Source organism: Petaurus breviceps, unplaced genomic scaffold (assembly GCF_028583685.1).
Source record: "Petaurus breviceps papuanus isolate PSGF00001 unplaced genomic scaffold, PetGlider_PUasm1.0 90919, whole genome shotgun sequence".
Taxonomy (NCBI): domain Eukaryota; kingdom Metazoa; phylum Chordata; class Mammalia; order Diprotodontia; family Petauridae; genus Petaurus; species Petaurus breviceps.
The window spans coordinates 11,224,263-11,244,631 of NW_027187378.1; the positions used below are offsets into that span (position 1 = coordinate 11,224,263).

The 20,369-nt window shown below is 37.8% G+C and overlaps 1 protein-coding gene across 1 annotated transcript in view; it reads left to right on the forward strand.

The window, feature by feature from the left end:
- The window catches only part of DTD1 (D-aminoacyl-tRNA deacylase 1), a 254,173-nt gene that overhangs the window by 39,701 nt on the left and 194,103 nt on the right, over positions 1–20,369 (forward strand). Inside the window, exon 4 of the mRNA XM_069075478.1 lies at positions 9,943–10,043. Within this exon, the coding sequence (XP_068931579.1) occupies positions 9,943–10,043 (101 nt within the window). The remainder of the gene's footprint in view (positions 1–9,942; positions 10,044–20,369) is intronic.

Sequence of the window (20,369 nt, forward strand, 5' to 3'; positions counted from 1 at the left end):
AAAGTTGAATGCTAAATTCATTTATCTGTTCTTTCTCTCTTTAGGCTCTGGGCCTTGAGTAAGGAATAACTGAGTTCAAATGTAGTGTTGAGCTGTGTGACCCTGGGCAAGGCACTTAACCTCTCTCTGCCTCAGTATCTTCATCTGTAAATTAGACATAATGATAGCACCTATCTTTATTGTGATGATCAAATGAGATAATAATTGTAAAATGCTTATCTGTAAATGCTTATACTTGTATATCCTTCTTGTTCTTCCTGGTTGATGAAAGTTATTAGAGAGAGAAGTTTTCCTCCAAGGATTGCTTTGGTTATATCACAGAAATTTTGATATGTATCATTGTTGAGAGTTTTTGTTGATGAAATTGTTTATTCTTTTTGGGATTTCTTCTTTGATTCATGGATTCCGTTTTTTTTTTTTTTTGAGGGGGGAAGGCAAGGCAGTTGGGGTTAAGTGACTTGCCCAAGGTCACACAGCTAGAAAGTGTGTCAAGTGTCTGAGGCGGGATTTCGACTTGGGTGTTCCCGACTCCAGGGCTGTTGCTCTATTCACTGCGCCACCTAGCTGCTCCTCATTGATTCTTTAGGATTAAATTATTTAGTCTCAATTTGTTTGACACCATGCACTGTGTTAAAGATTGGGAATACAGATCGAAGCAGGAAGGACACTCTGCCCTCAAGGAGCTGACATTTGTGGAGCAGTTGTGGTGGCTTGAAACTACTGGAGCAGGGACGGGGCAGAGAGTCAGTAGTGCAGCCTGGAGAAGAATGAACACTTGGCTGACCTGGGCCCTCTTAAAGTGCAGATTTGGGGAGGAACCAGCCAATCACAGGGAGAGGCTTCGGGGCAGGAGGGTACCTTCTAAAGTGAGAAGTGATCCAGGAGCAGAGTGAGCTCCTTGAGTGAAGAGGGCTCTGATGTCATGGCAGAGAAAATCCTTGGGAGTCAATTGTTACAACTCTGAGAGACTTCATTTGTAGGTTTATGGTGTTGGAATAGACTGCTGTGGTGCCTTTAGCTCCAGAGAAAGTCCTGCGGAGGTCTGGCTCTGTCCTTTGCTGTGCTGAGAGTCCAGGGCAGAGATTATGCTTGCTTTAGGTCCTGGCTGCTGAACCATTTTTGGAACTTTACTGAAGTGTTTGTGGAGAAATTATGTTCCTGTATGACCTTTTATGCAGATATTTTAAGACCTTATGGGGTTTTTTCTTAATGAAGCATGACTTCTGAAGCAGTCTCTGAAATAGAGCTCTTTCTAGAATTTCCATCTCTGATATACAAAGCCCCAGAGGAATATCTAATTCAGTCAGTCCCAGTACTTTATGCTATCTGATTTCATTTAATGGCCCAAATGGTTTGCTACTCAGATCCTAGTTTATACCTTTGATTGATTCAGTAAAGGTATTTAGGAATTATTCACACTTACTTTACTCATAAGATGGATTGATTGCATCTGTAACTCAATCAGTGAGCTGTTTTCACTTGATAAAGGTGTCAGGACTTAGAACAGCTCATTTTTTTTTTTTCCTTAATTGGGGATGGGAGAACTTGAAATACTCATGTTAACATAGATTTAATGACAATGACTTGGAAAGAAGGAAGGTAAAAAGCATTTATTAAGTGCTTACTATGCTCTAGGCACTGTGCTAAGAGCTTTAAAAAGATGTTTTTTGATCCTCACAATATCCCTTCAAGGTAGGTGCTATTATCCCTACTTTACAGTTGGAAACAGGCAAACAGGTTTAACAGTGTGCCCAGGATCACACAGCTAGTCAGTGTCTGGGGCTAGATTTGAACTCACATTCTGATGCTCAGTGCTCTATCTATTGCAATATCAGCTATCTCTTGGAAAACAGGACTTTGTTGTTCGAAAGTAAATTTGCTAGAATGACATTGTGAATGTTTTTGGTGCTTTACTGAGTTAGACCATTCCCTCTATAACTGTGACTGTATGTGTGTGTACAGGGTATAGATACACTTTGGGGCACCATGCACCCCAAGAGAATAAGGTCTGTACATTACCTTATGTTCTTTTTTACCAGTACTTTGGGATCTGATCTTTCTGAGGGCTTCAATACAAAATGCTAACAGTTATCTTATAGTGTTATATAATGAGAAGATATTGGTAATAATAATACCTTGTTTGGAAATGGATGTAGTGAATAAAAAAATTAGACTTCTTCATTTTTCAGAATTGACCTAGTAGCATCTTTGCTTGGGATCACTTAATTATCACTTATTTTTTTTGGGAGGGGGAAGACAAGGCAATTGGGGTTAAGTGACTTGCCCAAGGTCACACAGCTAGTAAATGTCAAGTGTCTGAGGCCATAATTGAACTCAGGTCTTCCCGACTTCAGGGCTGGTGCTCTATTCACTAGATGCCCCTTGATTATCACTTTGGAGGGCCTGTTTTTTTTTTTTTTTTGTTCTTTCAGTAATGAGACTAAAATAAATTTAAATTGCTTGATTGGTAGAGAAGACTTTTTAACTAACATTAATGTTTCCTTCTAATTAGTAAAAAAATCAACAGATTTTTGTTGTACATTGAATCTTTCTACCTTTGATTTTGCATAGTTGCTAGAGAGAGCGCTTCATAGTCAGAAGACTTGGGCCAAGTCTGGCCTCTGACAGTGCTGGTTGTGTGATGCTAGGCAGACACTTAACTTCTTAGTGCTCTCAGGGACTCTGTAAGACATGAATTTTGGAGAAGGTGCTGACCTGCATTAGTAGAAAGCATTTCCTCACCTCACTCTGGAATTCCCTGTACCAGTGGCATTACAGGCCCAGTCCTTGTATCTTATTTTTATTAGAGTACTTTTTTGATGGGGGTTTTTTAGTTGTATTATTTTCTTACTTTAGTTTTACATTTTTCTTTATTTTATTCAGTGATTAAATGAGATTCATGGAACTAGACTAGAGCATATGCTCAGTAGAATACAGAAGAAAATTCAGGAGAGCTATATAACTAAACATGTTATATCCAGGCATAGTTCGATATATATCTTAGATTTTGGGAAAGCAGATTTCAGAGGGTTTAGAGGAAATATAAGGGAGGACCTATGGAATAAAATGTTATAAGGAAAGTCAGCCAAGGGGAGAATGAGAGATGCTCAAAACTGAAATTCTGAAAAAGAAGCAAAGGGAAACAATTTCTTTGAGGAGGAAAAATGGGATTTATTAGAAATGAATGCAAAGTATGAATGTACAGGGAATTCATCAACTGACTTAAGGTATAAAAAGAAATGTACATAAGATGGAAGGAAGGCCATGTAACAATCAATATAAGGGCACAGTTCTATAAAAATAATGTTAGGTTTGCTAAAGCTCAGAATAAGCTGAGTCTGACGAGGGAAGCTAAACACAGCAACTATGTATATATATATAAAATATTTTGCTTTTTCCAGGGCAGTTGAGGTTAAGTGACTTGCCCAAGGTCACACGGCTAGGTGTGTGTGTGTGTGTGTGTGTGTGTGTGTGTGTGTTAAGTGTCTGAGGCCTGACCGGAACCCAGGTCCTCCTGACTCCAGGGCTGGTGCTCTATTCACTGTGCCACCTAGCCGCCCCAACAACAAAAATATTTTTTAAAGCTTTATTGGGAAAAGGAGTATCTAAGAAGGGTAGGACATTTCCTTAGAGTGGATGGGATGATGATAACTGAAAACTGAGAGAAGACAGAGTTATTTCATTATTATTTTGTTTGTTTCTAGTTTTTTTTTTTCTGCAAATGACCTTTACATGGGAAATGACAGAACAAAAATGACTAACAGGGAGTTGATATGTGATGTAAATAATGGCACAGTAAGAGAATACTTTGCTGCCCTTGATGAATTCAAGTCATCTTATCCAGGGTACCCACATCTTCAGGATGTGAAAGAACTGTAAGAGGTGATTGCAGAGTCGTTGTCAGGGAGATTGTGCAAAATAGAATAGGAGCCATAAGACTGGAGAAGAGCCAATGTTGTCCCAATTTTCAAAAACAGGAAGAGAAGATTCTGCAAACTATTGTCTGGTGAACTTTTGATTGATTTCTAGGAAAATTTTAGAGCAGATGATTAAAGATGGGTGGTGAACATTTGGAAAAGGAAGCAGTAATTATAAAGAGCTAGTATGGCTTCATAAGAGCAGGTCTTGCCAGACTAACTTTCTTCCCTCCTCCACCTCTTCCCCCAGGCATTATAAAGTTAGAAAAAGAGCAGCTAGGTGGTATAGTGGGTAGAGGGTACAAGGTTTGGAGTCAGGAAGATCTGAGTTCAAATCCATCCTCAGATGCTTACTAGCTGTTTGACCCTGGGCAAGTCGTGTAATTCTTTTTGCCTCAATTTTCTCATCTGTATAATGGGAATAATAATAGTAACTTCCTCCAGGGTCATTGTGAGGATCAAATGAGAATATTTGTAAAGAGTTTAGCATTGTGCCTGGCTCATAGTAAGCACTATATAAATGTTAGCTCTTCTTTTTATTAGTTGAAGAGAAATGCTGTTTATATAGTTTACCTAGATTTTAGCAAAAGGTTTGATAAAGTATCTCAAATTTTATCAGATGGATTCAGGATTGGTGGGATAGCTGAACCCATGGTTTGATGTCTATAAGGCAGGTCTCCAGTGGAGAATTTCAGGAATCTGTGTCTGGTCTTTGCTGTTTAACATTTTTATCAGTGATTTTGATAAAGGTATGGATGATATACTTATCAAATTTGCAAATGACACAAACCTGGGAGAGACAATACTCTAGATGACAAAGTCAGGATCTAAAAGGATCTTGACAGGGTGGAACATTGGGTTTAACCTAATAAAATAAAATTCGACAGTATAAATCTAAAATCTTGCACTTGGCTAAAAATATCAGCTTTACAGCTATAAAATGAAGGAGGCATTCTTAGACAGTAGTTTGAGAAAGATCTGGATGTTTGAGTGTACTGCAAGCTCAGTATGAGTCAGCAGTGTGATTTGACAGTCAAAAAAACTAGATCTTGGGCTGCATTAAAAGAAACATCCTTCTAGGAATTGGGAGGAATAATGTCACTGTGCTCTGTCTGCCCTGTCAGACTTCATCTGTGTTCATCTGATTCTGGGCACCATGACTTAAGAAAGACATTGATACACTGGGGAGTATCCAGAGGACAACCAGAAGGATGGAGGATCTTGGTTCCATGCCATATTAGGTAGATAGAACTGGGTATGTTTAGTCTGAAGAAGTGAAGACTTTGGAGATGTGATAACTGTCTTTAAGTATTTGAAGGGCTGTCATATGGAGGAAGAAATTAGACTTGTATCTCTTTGTCTCCAGAAGGCAGAACTGGAAGCAATGAGTAGAAGTTGTAAAGAGGCTAATTTAGGCTTGATGTAAAGAAAGAAACTTCCTAACAGTCAGAGCTGTTCAGAAGTAGAATGGGCAGTCTCTAGAGGTGGTTGAGTACCCAGGAGAACAACTTCCATGATAACAACAATGTTGTAAATACAAACAACTTTGAAAGACTTAATAGCTCTGATAAATATAGTGACCAGTGACAGTTCCAGAGGACCAGCATGCTCCAGCATGCTAATCTACTCTTGACACAGAAAGGATGGAATCCAGATGCAAAATAAGACATATGTTTTTGGGCATGGCCAATGAATGTGGGGATTTGTTTTGCTTGACTGTGCATATTTGTTACAAGGATTTTCTTTTTCAACCTGAGGGAAGATGGGTGGGAGAGAAAATGAATGCTTATTATTTGGTGTAATGCCAAGCATGTGCAGCTCTCTAGAGGACTCTTGCTGTAAATGACTCTAAGGTTCTGATCACATAGTATAATGAACTCTCTATTTATTCAGCAGTAAACTAAAGCAAAACATTCACAGAAACCAAAGTACAGCTTCACAATGATATAACTTATCACTAAAGTGGCCACATAGTTTTAAATAAAAGATATCATTCAGTAAGTCCTTAACTCAGTCATCCTTGAGGAGCAATCCTCCTTAAGGGATACAAAGTACAAAGGTCTCCCACCCCTAGGTCACATCACCTTAATCTTGTCAGTCAGAAAGTCTTCTTTCTTCTTGATTGGAGACTAGCTTTCAATCATCCTTAAGGGTACAAAGTACAAAGTTCTCCCACCCCTAATTCACAATAAATCATGATCTAGTCAGTCAGCACTAAGTACACAAGGAGAGGTCTTTTCATCTTGACTCAGGCTGGCCCCCAGATTCCATGCTTCCTCTTCCCTTGTCCCAGCATTTGCCTGAATTCTCAACTGTCACCTGGATTCACAGGCAGGGAGCTTTCAGGTCCTCGTCCAGTTCCCATTCCATGTTGAAGCTCACAGTGTCCAGTCCAAATCCTTTGCTGTTTCTGTTTCTGGGAAGACAAAGCTTAACAGAGCCAAAGTAACATTCAAGCACATTGCTGGCTGACTTTTTTGCATGTTGTCTTTTTCCCAGAGTTTTTCTCTCCCTCTAGGGACCTCTTTCTGAAGAGAACCTAGAAATGAACGTGTCTTCTTTTGAAGCTAGAAGCTTTCAGAAGACCAAGGATCTTTCCTCCCTCAAACTCTTGCCACATTTGTACTTCATGCAGGTACAGAGTATAGAGTAGTTGTCTTGACTCATGGGTGACCTGGATTTAAGTGAGGCAGAATTGCGCAAAGATGTCAGCTTCACTGTCTTCCAGAGTCATCAAAATCCAGTGGCAAGACAAAAGTCAAGATGACTGGCAGAGTAGTTGTTTTATATCCTGAGTTACACTGAAATAAAGTTAAAAAAAAATTTTTTTTTTAAAAAGAAATTGTGAATTTCCTCTCCTTGATGGTCTTGGTCTTTTAAGTAGAGGTGGGATGACCACTTTCATCTCATACCACTTTCCTTCTCTTTTGCTGGTTTCACCTCCACAGAACAAAATAGGTACTTTCTGGGTCCCTCTTACCCTCTTTATAGCTTCCATTTGTCTACTGTCTTTCCCCATTAGATTGTAAGCTCCTTGAGGGCAGAGATTGTCTTTCTTATTTGTATCCCCAGTGTTTAGCATAGGGCCTGGACCATAATAAATGTTTATTGAGTTATTGAATTGAATTTTCATATATGTTATAGAATGGATTTCTTTATTTTTCTATATTTCTTTCATCTAGAGTGGATGGACTGAGATGGGCACTTAGATTCTTTTTAATTTCAAAATCTGTGATTTTATGTTCTTATATACTTAAAAAATTAAAAAGCAAACAAACAAACTTCTACCTAAAGGGGATTTTGTGGCTTCGTATGGTCTTTTCCCTTTGTATTTGGAAATATTTACATTTGTTTATATTTGTCAAGTTCAGTGTAACAAGAATTAAAAATGAATAATTATTCTCCTTGTCACATCTTTCCTTTTTTCCAATCTTATCTCCACAGAACTGCTAAAATGATTTTCCTAAAACTCAGGTCTGACCATGTCAATCTTTCACTCATTAAATTCTAGTAGCTTCCTATTGACTTTAGTATCAAGTTTTATTTCATTTTTATAATATCCTTTCCTAACTTTTTCTGTATAAGTTTTATAATGTATATAAGTTCCATAGCATATTGTATAATTTATAAGTAAGCAAATAGGATTGATTATGTGCATACTCAAAACATTTTTTTTTACTGATTGGGTGGACAGTTATTAGTTTCTAGACCACTGCTTTCCAGGATCTAAGGACATTTTATGGCAATCTTTCACACATAAAATTTTTATAGTATGTTCTGTGTTTTGATCGTTTTGGAAGCAGCACTTCAAGACCTTCTGAGGCATTTTAAAACATAAGGTGTAAACTCTTACTATTTCTATTTTTAGTTTAGAAAAAAAAGCAGGAAAAGAAGACATGCCATGTGATTTTGAATACTAGGAATAGACAAGGTTGGAAATAATACCTTTACACCTGTATTTTGTTCCCCAGAAAAGTGTTTGAAATTTGTTACTAATTATAGCCCTAATCTTAGCTGGCAGTTAAATACATTATTTCCTTTCCAGCTGATGCCTTCCCAGTCAGTCTGACATGGATGAAAATGAAGCTCTTGTATTTATTTGAATGACTGTTTAAAACTAAAAAGTCATAAAGTCACCTTTATTAAAAAATCCCTAGTGTAAACCCATCCGAGTATGAACAGAGTTTATTCTGTATACCAATAACTGAAACTTAATTTTTGGTAAGAGATGCCAGAGGTATAGATGTTTTAAGAATTTATGGTCATAGAATAAATGAATGACCTGGAAGGGACCTCAGACACCATCTAGTACAACCCACTGATTTTACATGTGGAGGAAACCTCTTAGTCACACGGGTATTGTGTTGGCAGTGGAACTTGGGACCTATGTCCTTTGACTCCTATGCCAGTGATCTTTTCAATGTTTTGGGTAAGATTTGACTTATTTCTGAATTTGGTCTGTGAAGAGCTTGCTACTTTTCTTTGTCTCTGCTGATTAAGAGGAAAGGGTGAATTGGAGAAAAGGGTGAATTGGAAGGAATGAGGCTGACAGGTAGTAATAACTGTTATTAAAACTGGTCTACGGCATAAGTTACCTATTGCCCACGATGAGAGAGGCGTTGTTGTCTCAAGCATTGAGATATCAGCATTTATCTGATGGTTAAGTCACTACCTTTCACTATTCCCTAGTTTACAGTCTTGTGCTGATAAGGAAACACAGGAAACTGAGGTCCAGGCAAACTTGCCATCTTGTTCTTGATCACTTACAACACTCCATCTCCTAGCTTGGCATTTTTATCCTGGCTGTCCCCCAATCTGGAAGCATTTCTTTCTCCCCTCCCCTTTCTCACCTTAGAATCTCTTAATTTCAGAAATCTTCTAAAGTGCCACCTTCTGTTTGAAGCTGTTTCTGGTCACTTGAATTGCTGGTACCTTCCCAGCCAGGGTTGCCTTGTCACAGCATCAGAGTTTGAGTGTTAGAATGGACCTCATCAACCCAGTTAGTCTAATTCATTCGTGAAAGGAATCCTCTCTACAGCATTGTGGTAAGACAGTTTCTGCTTGAAGCCTTCTAAGGAGGGGAATTCTTGAAGTATCCTATTCCACTTTTGGAAGGCAGTTATTGTTAGGAAATTTTACCTGATGTTGTGTTTAAATTGACCTCTTTGTACCTTTTACCTATGTAATGGGAATGCAAATTTGGAAGATCTTCCCTGCCCCTAGGCTAAAGTGCACCTGAAGCCTGGGGTGGGAGGCTTGTTTTTCAGTAGATACTTTTTGATTGGCCAGTGGGTCCAAAAGGTTGTTACATTCTCTGAGCCAGGAGAAGGCTATAGTGTAGCTTTGTTTTGGGGGCTCACTTTGAGAAGTGTTCTGTGATTTGATCTGTTTCTGGGAAGCCATTGTCCAGGGCCCCCCCCCGGCTTTGAAAAACCCAGATGTTGACTGGGTATGGATGTAATGGTTGGACAGTTTGGAAAGCTGTCTACTTGATCTGTTTCTGTCTTGATAATTCTGCCTGTATACTTTGAAGTTCGGGGTGCTGACCTTTTCTCCTGAACAAGGTAAACGATATATGTCTGACTGATTAAAGTAAGCTTGTTAACCCATTTTGAGTTGCTTTCCTTTAACAAAGCAGATCCAAGAACCTGTATGGGCAGCCACCCTGAGCACGCTTGGGGTGCTTGCTGCTACAACCTATAATTCCTAGTTCTGCCTTCCATGGCCAAAGAGAACAAGCTGTATCCTTCCTCTGCTTGACATACTTGAAGGCAGATCTCTTGTCTTTTTTGAGTCTTTTCTTTTCCAGCCTCACCATGCCCACCCAGATTCTTCAACAAAGGCTCATATGATACAGACTTTCACCATTTTGGTTGCCCTCCTCTGGATACTTTGTAGTTTATTGATATTCTTTGATAGCTTAATGCCCAGAACCATACAGTTATTTTTATGCCTCTTAAATGAGTTTTTTTGGTAATTGTTTTGATATCTTCCTTTTTTCTAATGTGCCTAATTGGTATTTCAGATGGCAAGTTTGGAGCCTACATGCAAGTACATATCCAGAATGATGGGCCTGTGACTATAGAACTGGAGTCCCCAGTAGCTGCCACTGCAGATCCCAAGCAGGTAAACCTTCTGCAGGCTTAAATGCTGGAGAAAGAAGAATAATTGTTTCTTAACTATCCTTTACTGCCTTCTCTCATGTAGGTGTCTTCAAATCATTATGTATGACAGTTCTTTATTTTATATAGTATCTTTCTTAACAAGAATCTTAATCCCTTTCTTACATGCTGTCTGTATAAGCAAGGCATTTTTCTCTTCCGTTTCCCCTTTTGAATTGTGTTCCTTGCAGCTGAATCAGGGAATGCCCCTGGAAGATGGTGTGAATTTTTGTAAGTGAATTTTTGTTCCTCAGCAGAGTGCTGTGGAGCCCGTGGGCCACTGGGGGGCAGTTGAGTAACACCATATCCCCTAATGTTCTTGTGTTTACAATTTAGAGTCAGTACAGTATCCTCAGATCGTGTCCCTGGGATAGTGGGAATATGGCATTTAAGGGTCTTCCCTAATTCATGATTTCACAAGAAATATCTGCCCTGGATTTGCTGACAACTGTGCCTTTCATGAGAAAGGGGAAGAGAAACCAAAGACAATCTTTACTTTTCTCTTAGAAACTGGAAGCCCTTTTAAAGATATTAATAGATTATTTTGATAGCTTTTGAGGTAGATAAATAGGTAGAAAAGACAAAGAGAAGTTCCCTTTCTCCCCTTTTTCCTCTTTTTTTTTTTTGAGTGGAATAGACTTAATTTCCTTAAAATTTTTCATGACCTTGGGAGGAAAGCATTATTTAAACTTAATGTGTGCTGAGGGGCCTGAATTCTTTTGGGGAATTTTTTTTTGTAAAGAGAGAAGGGCACAGAGAAATGACTGCTGGCCAGGCAGAATTGGTGAAAGAATTTGAATTAATTCTTGGCGTTTCAAGTGTTCTCTCATCTCAAAAACATTTATTGGTGAATATCTGTGCTGGATAGAGTAGGTGCTCAAAAAATGTTTGCTGAATTACTGTTTCCGTTCACATGTATGTAGGTAATTTCAAACTGTAAGATTCCTTCACACATTCATTCTTCTTTTTTCTATAATAAACATTTGGTTATCAAAGCCTTTAATTCAAAGAAAGGCAATAAAGAGCAGTGCTTTTTGCCAGTAGAAGTGCCCTTGATCCTGTGAAATGTCTTTAGTAATTATTATTAAAGGATGCTTATTTCAAAGCCAATAATATGTGCATTTTCTCTTTTTTATTTGTCTCAACCTTTAGAAACTGATATGCTATATGTGAAAATACTTCAGATGATAAAATACTAAACAAATATAAGGATATGTTGTTATTATTCCTGTCCCAGACATGAACCTTTCTACCTCCGCCCCTGGTACATCTAGATGTCTGTTAAAAAAAATTGGATTAAATAAGAGACAGTGTGGTGTAGTGGATGCAGTGCTGGTCTTGGAATCCAGAGAAGACCTGGGATTCCCACCTCTGATGCTTCCTTGCTATGTGACCATGAGAAAGATACAACTTTTATGAGCCTTAGACAACTCTCTAAGACTATTAATTATACTGGTGAAAAATCATAGGAAAGGGAATAATATATTTAGTTACTTACAGAATTGGAGGGTTTAATTCTGAATTCACTTGTAATCCTTTAACTTTCCTTTCTTCTTGCTTCTTGGCTGGACCTTATTTGTTTTCTTATTTTTTACCTGGAGTTATCATTCTGTTTCTGTATATTAAAAAAAGAATGTGAAAGAACATTTGCTGAGCAAGTGAATGTATTTCTTTTGAACACTTTTTCCTGAAATAATGAAAAGAGGACAATATATTTTTTGCATATTCAGATTTCCATCAGAGTCAAAAAATGAAAGGGACCTTTTCTTGATTCTGGGGAGCCCTGTTAACTCCTTGGGACAAAGTAGGAACCTGCTTTAATTGTAATAAATCAAGTCACTATTCATGGCTTGTGGAGTCATATCTATTGGTTAACATTTTCCCCCCCAATTTATTTATTTTTAGTTTTCAGCATTTATTTCCACAAGATTTTGAATTACAAATTTTCTCCCCATCTTTCCACTACCCCCACCCCAAGATAGCAAGACTACTGAATTCCCCTTCCCCTAATCTGTTCTCTCTTATATACTCCCCATTTCCCCCCCACCCAACTTTCTAGTAGGGCAAGATGAATTTCTGTACCCCAGTGTCTGTATATCTTATTTCTCAGTTGCATGTAAGAAAACCAAATTTTTTTTTAACATTTTTTTTTAAAAACTTTGATTTCTATATTCTTTCCCTTCTTCCCTCCTCACCCTCCTCCAGTAGGAAGACAAGCAATTCAACATAGGTTGTACATGTGTAGTTAGGTAAAATGTTTCCATAGTAGTTTTATTGTGAAAGACTAACTATATTTCCCTCCATCCTATTCTGTCCCCCACTTATTCTATTTTCTACTTTGACCCTGTCCCTTTTCAAAAGTGTTTGCTTCTCACTGCCCTCTCCCCCAATCTGCCCTCCCTTCTATCATCATCCCTCCTCTTATCCCTTTTCCTTCTACTTTCCTGTAGGGTAAGATACCCATTTGAGTATGTATGTTATTCCCTCCTTAAGCCAAATTCAGTGAGAGTAAGGTTAACCCATTCCCTTTGACCTTCCTGCTCTTCCCTTCCATTGTAACAGTTTTTTCTTGCCTCTTTTATATGACATAATTTACCCTATTCTATCTCTCCCTTTCTCCTTCTCCCAATATATTCCTCTCTTACCTCTTAATTTTATTTTTTAGATATCATCCCTTCATATTCAACTGATCCTGTGCCCTCTGTCTGTATACATGTATACACATATACACACACTCACATATATATGCATGCACAATACACCCTCCTGTAATACATACATGTATGTAAACACAAGCATGCAAACATACATATATGGATGCAAACACATACGTATATGTATGACAATACATATATGTATGTAAATATATGTATATACACACACATATATATTCCCTTCAACTATCCTCATATTGAGAAAAGTCTCATGAGTTACAATTATCATTTTTCCATGTAGGAATGTAAATAGTTCAACTTGAATCAGTTCCTTGTGATTTCTTTTTCCAGTTTACCTTCTCATGCTTCTCTTGCTTCTTGTATTTGAAAGTCAAATTTTCTGTTCAGCTCTGTTTTTTTCATCAAGAATGCTTGAAAGTCCTCTATTTCATTGAATGACCATATTTTCCCCTGAAGCATTATACTCAGTTTTGCTGGGTAGGTGATTCTTGGTTTTAATCCTAGCCCCTTTGACCTTTGGAATATCATATTCCAAGCCCTTCCATCCCTTAGTGTAGAAGCTTCTAGATCATGTGTTATCCTGATTGTGTTTCCACAATACTCATATTGTTTCTTCCTGACAGCTTATAGTATTTTCTCCTTGACCTGAGAACTCTGGAATTTGGTTATGATATTCTTAGGAGTTTTCTTTTTGGAATTTTTTTCAAGAGGCTATCAGTGAATTCTTTCCATTTCTATTTTGCCCTCTGGTTCTAGAATATCAGTGCAATTTTGCTTGATAATTTCTTGAAATTTGGTGTCTAGGCTCTTTTTTTGATCATGATTTTCAGGTAGTTCAATAATTTTTAAGTTATTTCTCCTGGATCTATTTTCCAGGTCAGTGATTTTTCCAGTGAGATATTTCATATTGCCTTCTATTCTTTCATTTGCTTGGATCTGTTTGATAGTATCTTGATTTCTCATAAAGTCATTAGCTTCCATTTGTTCCAATCTAATTTGGAAGGAATTATTCTTTTCAGTGAGTTTTTGAAATCCCTTTTCCATCTGAGCAGTTCAGTTTTTTAAGGCATTCTTCTCCTCATTGACTTTTTGGACCTCGTTTGCCATTTGAGTTAGTCTGTTTTTTAAGTCTTCAGTCTGTCTCTTCAGTCAGGCTGTTGACTTGCTTTTCATGATTTTCTTGAACTATTCTCGTTTCTCTTTCCAATTTTTCCTCCATTTCTCTTACTTGATTTTCACAATCCTTCTTGAACTCCTCCATTGCCTATGACCAGTTCATATTTTTATTGGAAGCTTTTGATGCAGGAGTTTTGACTTTGTTATCTTCTTCTGGTTCCATTTTTTGATCCTCTTTGTCCCCCCCTCCCCCCAAAAAATTCTATAGTCTTATTGTGCTTCTTCTGTTTGTTCATCTTGCCAGCCAATTACTTGATTTTTGAGCTCTTTGCCATGATAGAACTCTGCTTCCAGAGTGGAGAGAGTTGTTTCCCAAATTGATGGGGTTTGTGCAGCTGCTGCCAGAGCTGTTTTCAGAGCTGTGAGGAGGGTGCCCTCTCTACTAACCCCACAAGCTCTGGCACACTGGCCGCACACACCAGGACCACCACCCAAGACTGCTACTCAGATCCAGGCAGGTCAAAGCAAGAGCAATTACCCTCTGAATGGTTGCTTGGTCTCCCTACAATCTGTAGGCCAGGACCTCTGGAAGCAGCCATATGGCAGCAGCTGCAGCCGCCATGCTGTGCCTCCACCACCTTTCTCCCTGGAGGCAGGGGCAGGACCGCAATCTTCCACACCCCATTCCAACAGAGTTCCCTACTGACCTTTTACTTTCTCTTTGGCCTTTATTGAGAAATTTGTTGAGAAGTCTGGAAATCACCACAGCTGCAGGTGATTCACTCTCCTGTAGTCTGCTCTGGCTGGTCTGGGCTACTGGTTGGGGCTGCTCCAGGTCTGGGCCCATATGGCTCACATGGGACTGTGCTCAGCTCCTGGCTCGGTGCAATAGATCCTTCCTGTTGGCCTGCCAGGCTGCCTTCAGAGGTAGATTTGTTTCTCTCTCTCACTTTGTGGGTTCTGTAGCTCTAAAATTTGTTTAGAGCAATTATTTTAACAGGTTTTAAAGGTGGTTGGAGTGGGAGCTGAAGCAAGTTCCTGCTTTTACTCTGCCATCTTGGCTCCACCCCCCCCCCCTTAGTTAACATTAAGAATAAAATCTTTTAGAAGTATCTATCAAAGTCTCCTACCAATCATATTTATGATTATCCTTCTATTATTTTGGTGAATTACCAATGAAAACTGAATTAATGAACTATCCTGAAACTTGAAACTTATATGAATCTGTTTTGTTTTAGAGTGATGACCTAGAATGATGACTAGTGGGAAAACATTCCCTTTTTATTCCTATTTGCTAGTACTAGGATTGCCTTATTGTGAAGCCATGCACTGCTGAGGTTAATCTTTGGGATTCCATTTCTTCACAAAGAAAAATGTTAGGGAAAAAAAGAACTTCCTAACTAGAATTGGCACATAGTGGCTTCCTGGAGAAATGGTGGAATTTCACTCCCTGGAGGTCTTTAAGTACAAAGTTAGACAACTACTCGTTGGCTTATGATTATGTTATAGTAAAGATTCCTTTTGTTTATGTTTTGGATGAGTTGGCTACGGAGATCCTTTCTGTTTTTTTGTTTTCTTTGCTTTTTTTGGAGGGTGGAAGGCAGAGTAATTGGGGTTAAGTGACTTGCCCAAGGTTACATGGCTAGTCAGTGTTAAATGTCTGAGGCTGGATTTGAACTCAGATCTTCCTGACTCCAGGGCTGGTGCTCTGTTCACTGTGCCACTTAGCCTCCCCATACTGAGATCCTTTCTAACTTTCTTCTGTGATTTTGTGGGTTTTGTTATGAAGGGTAAAAAGCCAACTTCTGTGGCTTCTCTTGGGATTTTTCAAAAGATGTAGGTATGAATTTATTTTTATTTTTTGTATTAGCATTGCTTTTGCATTTTATTTCTTTTTAATTTAGCATTTTTATTTATACAAATGTCAAATTTATATAAATATTAATAAATATAAATATTTATTTTATTTAGTGTATTTTAGTTAGCATTATTTTTGCATTTATTTCTTTAAACATTTTTTATTTTGAAATTAATAATCATCATCAAAAATGGATATTTTCATTTACATAGAACCAAAAAAGAGAATTTGTGAAACCATAGATCTTTATTATGAACAACTTGCAGCAATTTTAAAGCCATCTTGCTTCTCTGTGTGCCCTTGTGAATCTCCTTTGGTTCTCTTCTGTGTTTTCTTTTGTGACATATAAAAAGTTTGGGTAATTAATCATTTTATTAATCATGCTAGCAATAATTAATAAAAGGGGTCAGTGGTACTCTCAAATACTAAAAGACAGACCCTTCATGGAACCCACTCAACTCTTATGTGCCTGTGGAAGAGTGGCTATTCCTGAGGGTGTCAATTGACTCTGAATGATTAATAATTAATGAGAATAATGAATATTATAATGAGAGGTGGACCTATTCTAATGAGGGACTAGGGGATCTGACTCTTATCACTCTGTCTTGCACAAAGAGATTTATCTCATGTTCAGACTACTCCCACCCGGGGAAATATAAACAAAAGGGGGTCTACCTCTGCTCAGTCCTCCCTCAGTGGAATACAATGCACAGGAGTTCACTTTAGATTAAATTTTTTGTAAGACTCTCTAGTTGGATGGGTCTCCCACCTTACTGAAGGCATTTACAAATCTTTGGGTTTTGGGTAATCTCATCCATCAACAATGTCCTTCAGAGATTGAACAATCTACAGGCTTCTGAAAAATCCTGGTTTTAATTCAGTAATTGATTATTAATATAAAAGAGAAATAATCATTTCTCACACTTTTGAGAAAGTGCTACAATGTCCCTCTTTTTTTTTGTCATCATTATCCCTAGTTTCTCCATCATCTTTCATCACTCCAAATTAAAAAAAAAATAAAAAAATAGAACAAAAACAAACCCTTTTTTGTAACTAATAACTAGTAAAATAATACATTTACACATTGGTCATGTCCCAAAACTTAAGTCTCTGTCCCCATTCTAGTAGAGATTTTATATTTGTTGCAATGGAACACAACTCCATATTGGGGTTGGGACCCACATTTTAAGAAACACTGAAGGGGTCACCGGTGGAAAAAGTTTAAGAAGCCCTGTAGTAGATCACTCAGAGTCCAATAGTTCACATAGATAATCCATTTAATTAAAGCTTTTTCATATATCCCCCTGTAAAAGTAGTTTCTAAGCTGACGCTAAAGGCAGTTCAGGAAGATAAAAACAAATTTTAAAAAAGAGGGCTAAAAGTAAGGAGAAGATTCCCTTGGGTCTTGGGAGCTTTCTGCCAAAGCCCTAAAAACTATTTTTATATTCTTGCCCAAGATCCCAAACTATTTCTTGTGGATGCAAAGTTAACCCAAGTTTCCCCAGGCCTGTACCACAACTTTTTTTTTTTTTTAATCAAATACTTTATTAACTTCTAGTTTACATCATTCATTTCCGCAAGATTTTGAGTTACACATTTTCTCCCCATTTTTCCCCCAACCCACCACTCCAAAATAGCAATCCCATTGGATATCCCCTACTCCAGTCTGCTCTCTCCCATATCTTCTCCCATACCTCCTCTGACTTTCCAGTAGGACACGATGGATCTCTATGCCTGTATATCTTATTTCCCAGTTATATGTCAGATAATATTAATAATAGTATATATATACATATATATGTATATATATTTTAAACATTTGATTTTAAAACTTTCAATTCCAGATTCATTCCCTTCCTCCCTTGTCACCCATCTTTACTGGGAAGATAGTACATACGTAACTATGCAAAACATTTCATAGTGGATATATTGTAAAAGACTGACTATAGTTCCCTCCCTCCTATCCCACCTCCTACTTGTTCTATTCTCTACTTTGATCCTGTCCCTTTTCAAAAGTGGGTGCTTCCAACTTCCCTCCCCCCCAGCCTGTCCTCCCTTCCATTATCCCCCCTCTCATCCTCTTCCCCCCTATTCTCCTGGAGGGTGAGATATCTTATTTAGTGTGTATGTCATTCCCTCCCCAAGCCAAATCAATGAGAATAAGGTTGACCCATTCCCTTTTGCCTTCCTGTTCTTCCCCTCCTTTGTGACCATTTTCCTTTGCCTCTTCTATATGAGATAGTTTACCCCATTCTGTCTCTCCCCATCTCCTCTCATTATATTCTTCTCTCACCTCTTAATTTCACCTTTTAAGTATCATCCCTTCCTATTAAATTGGTCCTGTGCCCTCTATGTATACCTGTACACATGTATATAGAAATTCACATATGTATTCATATGCCCATATTGCCCATATACCCTCCTATATAGATTTATATATATACACACACATTTCTATTCCCTTCAACTATTCTCATATTGAGAAAAGTTTCATCAGTTACAATTATCGTTTTTCCATGTAGGGATGTAAATAGTTCAACTTTGATAAGTCCCTTATGATTTCTTTTCCTTGTTTACTTTCTCATGCTTCTCTTGTGTCTTGTATCTGAATGTCATATTTTCTATTCAGCTCTGGTTTTTTCATCAAGAATCCTTGAAACTGGGGTGTCCAGGTAGCACAGCGAGTAAGAGCACCAGCCCCAGAGTCAGGATGATCTGGGATCGAATCTGGGCTCAGATACTTACAACCACACCCAGAAATAACTGGCCATGTAATCTTGAGCAAGTTACTTAACCCCAATTGCTTTTAAAAAAAAAGAATGCTTGAAAGTCCTCTATTCCACAGAATGACTATTTTTCCCTGAAATATGATACTCAGTTTTGCTGGGTAGGTGATTGTACCACAACTTCTTACCATGTTTCCCTGATAATAAGACACTGTCTTATTATTTTTTTGGACAGAAAAACACCAGAGGGCTTATTTTCAGGGGAGGGCTTATTTTAATGAACATTGACAGCAATTTTAATAAACAGGTAAATGTGAACAAAAAAAATGTACCTTTATTCAATAATGAATTCAATAAAGAACAGCTCTGATTGGATGCAGCTCGGAGCGCGGCGTGCGTTTCACCGGGGTGGGGTGTGGGACGGTGCATACAGAGGGTACCATAATGTAGCGTGTAGCGCAGGGGATCACCTTCACTACAGTAGCAATCTCAATAGGGCTTATTTTCGGGGGAGGGCTTATTTTAGAGGAATCTTACACAGTAAGAGGAGGGCTTATTTTTGGGATAGGTCTTATTATCGGGGAAACACGGTAACTCAACAGAGGGTTAACTCACTTCCCACTTTCACTGGTATCCTAGCTTACATTTTAATTATGTCTTTCAATGTTATTTTTCTTTACATTGTTGTAGCTATTATATAAATTGTTCTCACTGCTCTCTGCATCAGCTTATATATTTTCCCAAGGTTCTTTGAATTTATTCCTTTTTTCATTTCTTAGGGCAAAATAATATTCCATCACATTATATGCCAAAATTGTTCAACCAATCCCCAGTTTAGTAGTGATACCCATAGTTTCCAGATCTTTGCTATGACAAAAAATACAGCTAGAAGTATTTGTGTGTATGTATGGGTCCTTTCAGTCTTCCTTTGATTTTGTTGTTGATATGTGCTTTATAGACTGTTTGAGATCAGGTTAATGTTCACTAATCAGAGCCCTATATCACAGGGTTATTGTCTTTGTTTCTAGTTCTTTACTACTACTAGTATTTCTGTGAACATTTTTACTTATTTGGGATAGGTTTTTCCTGTCTTTCTTCTTGCTGTGTGAGATCTCTTGTCAAAAGGGCATGGAAATGTTTTCCATTTTTAAAAAGCCATAATTAAAAATTGCTTTCTCGAATTATTGAACCAATGCACAATTCTAATAGTAGCTAGTAAGTGTAAAGTGTCTGAGGCTGGATTTGAACTCAGGTCCTCCTGACTCTAGGGCCAGTGCTCTATTCACTGTGGCACCTTTATGCTTATCTTTTTTTTTTTTTTGCTTTTTGGAGGGCAATTAGGGTTAAATGACTTGCCCAAGGTCACATGGCTAGTTTTTGTGTTAGTTTTTTGTGTCTGAGGCTGGACTTGAACTCAGGTCCTCTTGACTCCAGTGCCGGTGCTCTGTTCACTGCACCACCTGGCTGCCTATGCCTATCTTTTTAAAAAAAATAAGTTTTTATTTGTGCCTTTTGTTTTTCACATCACCATAGTTTCCCCAATATCCTTCCTCCTTTCCCCTCCTGGAGAGCCATCCCATATAACAAATAACATTTTTTAAAGACAGAAAAAGAAAAAGGAGGAAAAAGTCATCATAACTGATCAAAAAGAAAAATCTCTGAAAATATGTGCAGTGTCCAACATTTATAGGCCTTCCAGCTCTGCAAAGGAATCTTGCTTGTTTTTTTATAATTTTGCAACATTTGATTTTTTTTTAGTATATGTGGGGTTCTTTTTATTTACAATGTGGTAGTTATTATATATATTGTTTTATTGGTTCTGCTTACTTCACTCTGTATCAGTTAATGCAAATTATTCCATATATGTCCATATTTATCATTTCTTACAAAAAATATTCCATTTTATTCAGGTAATT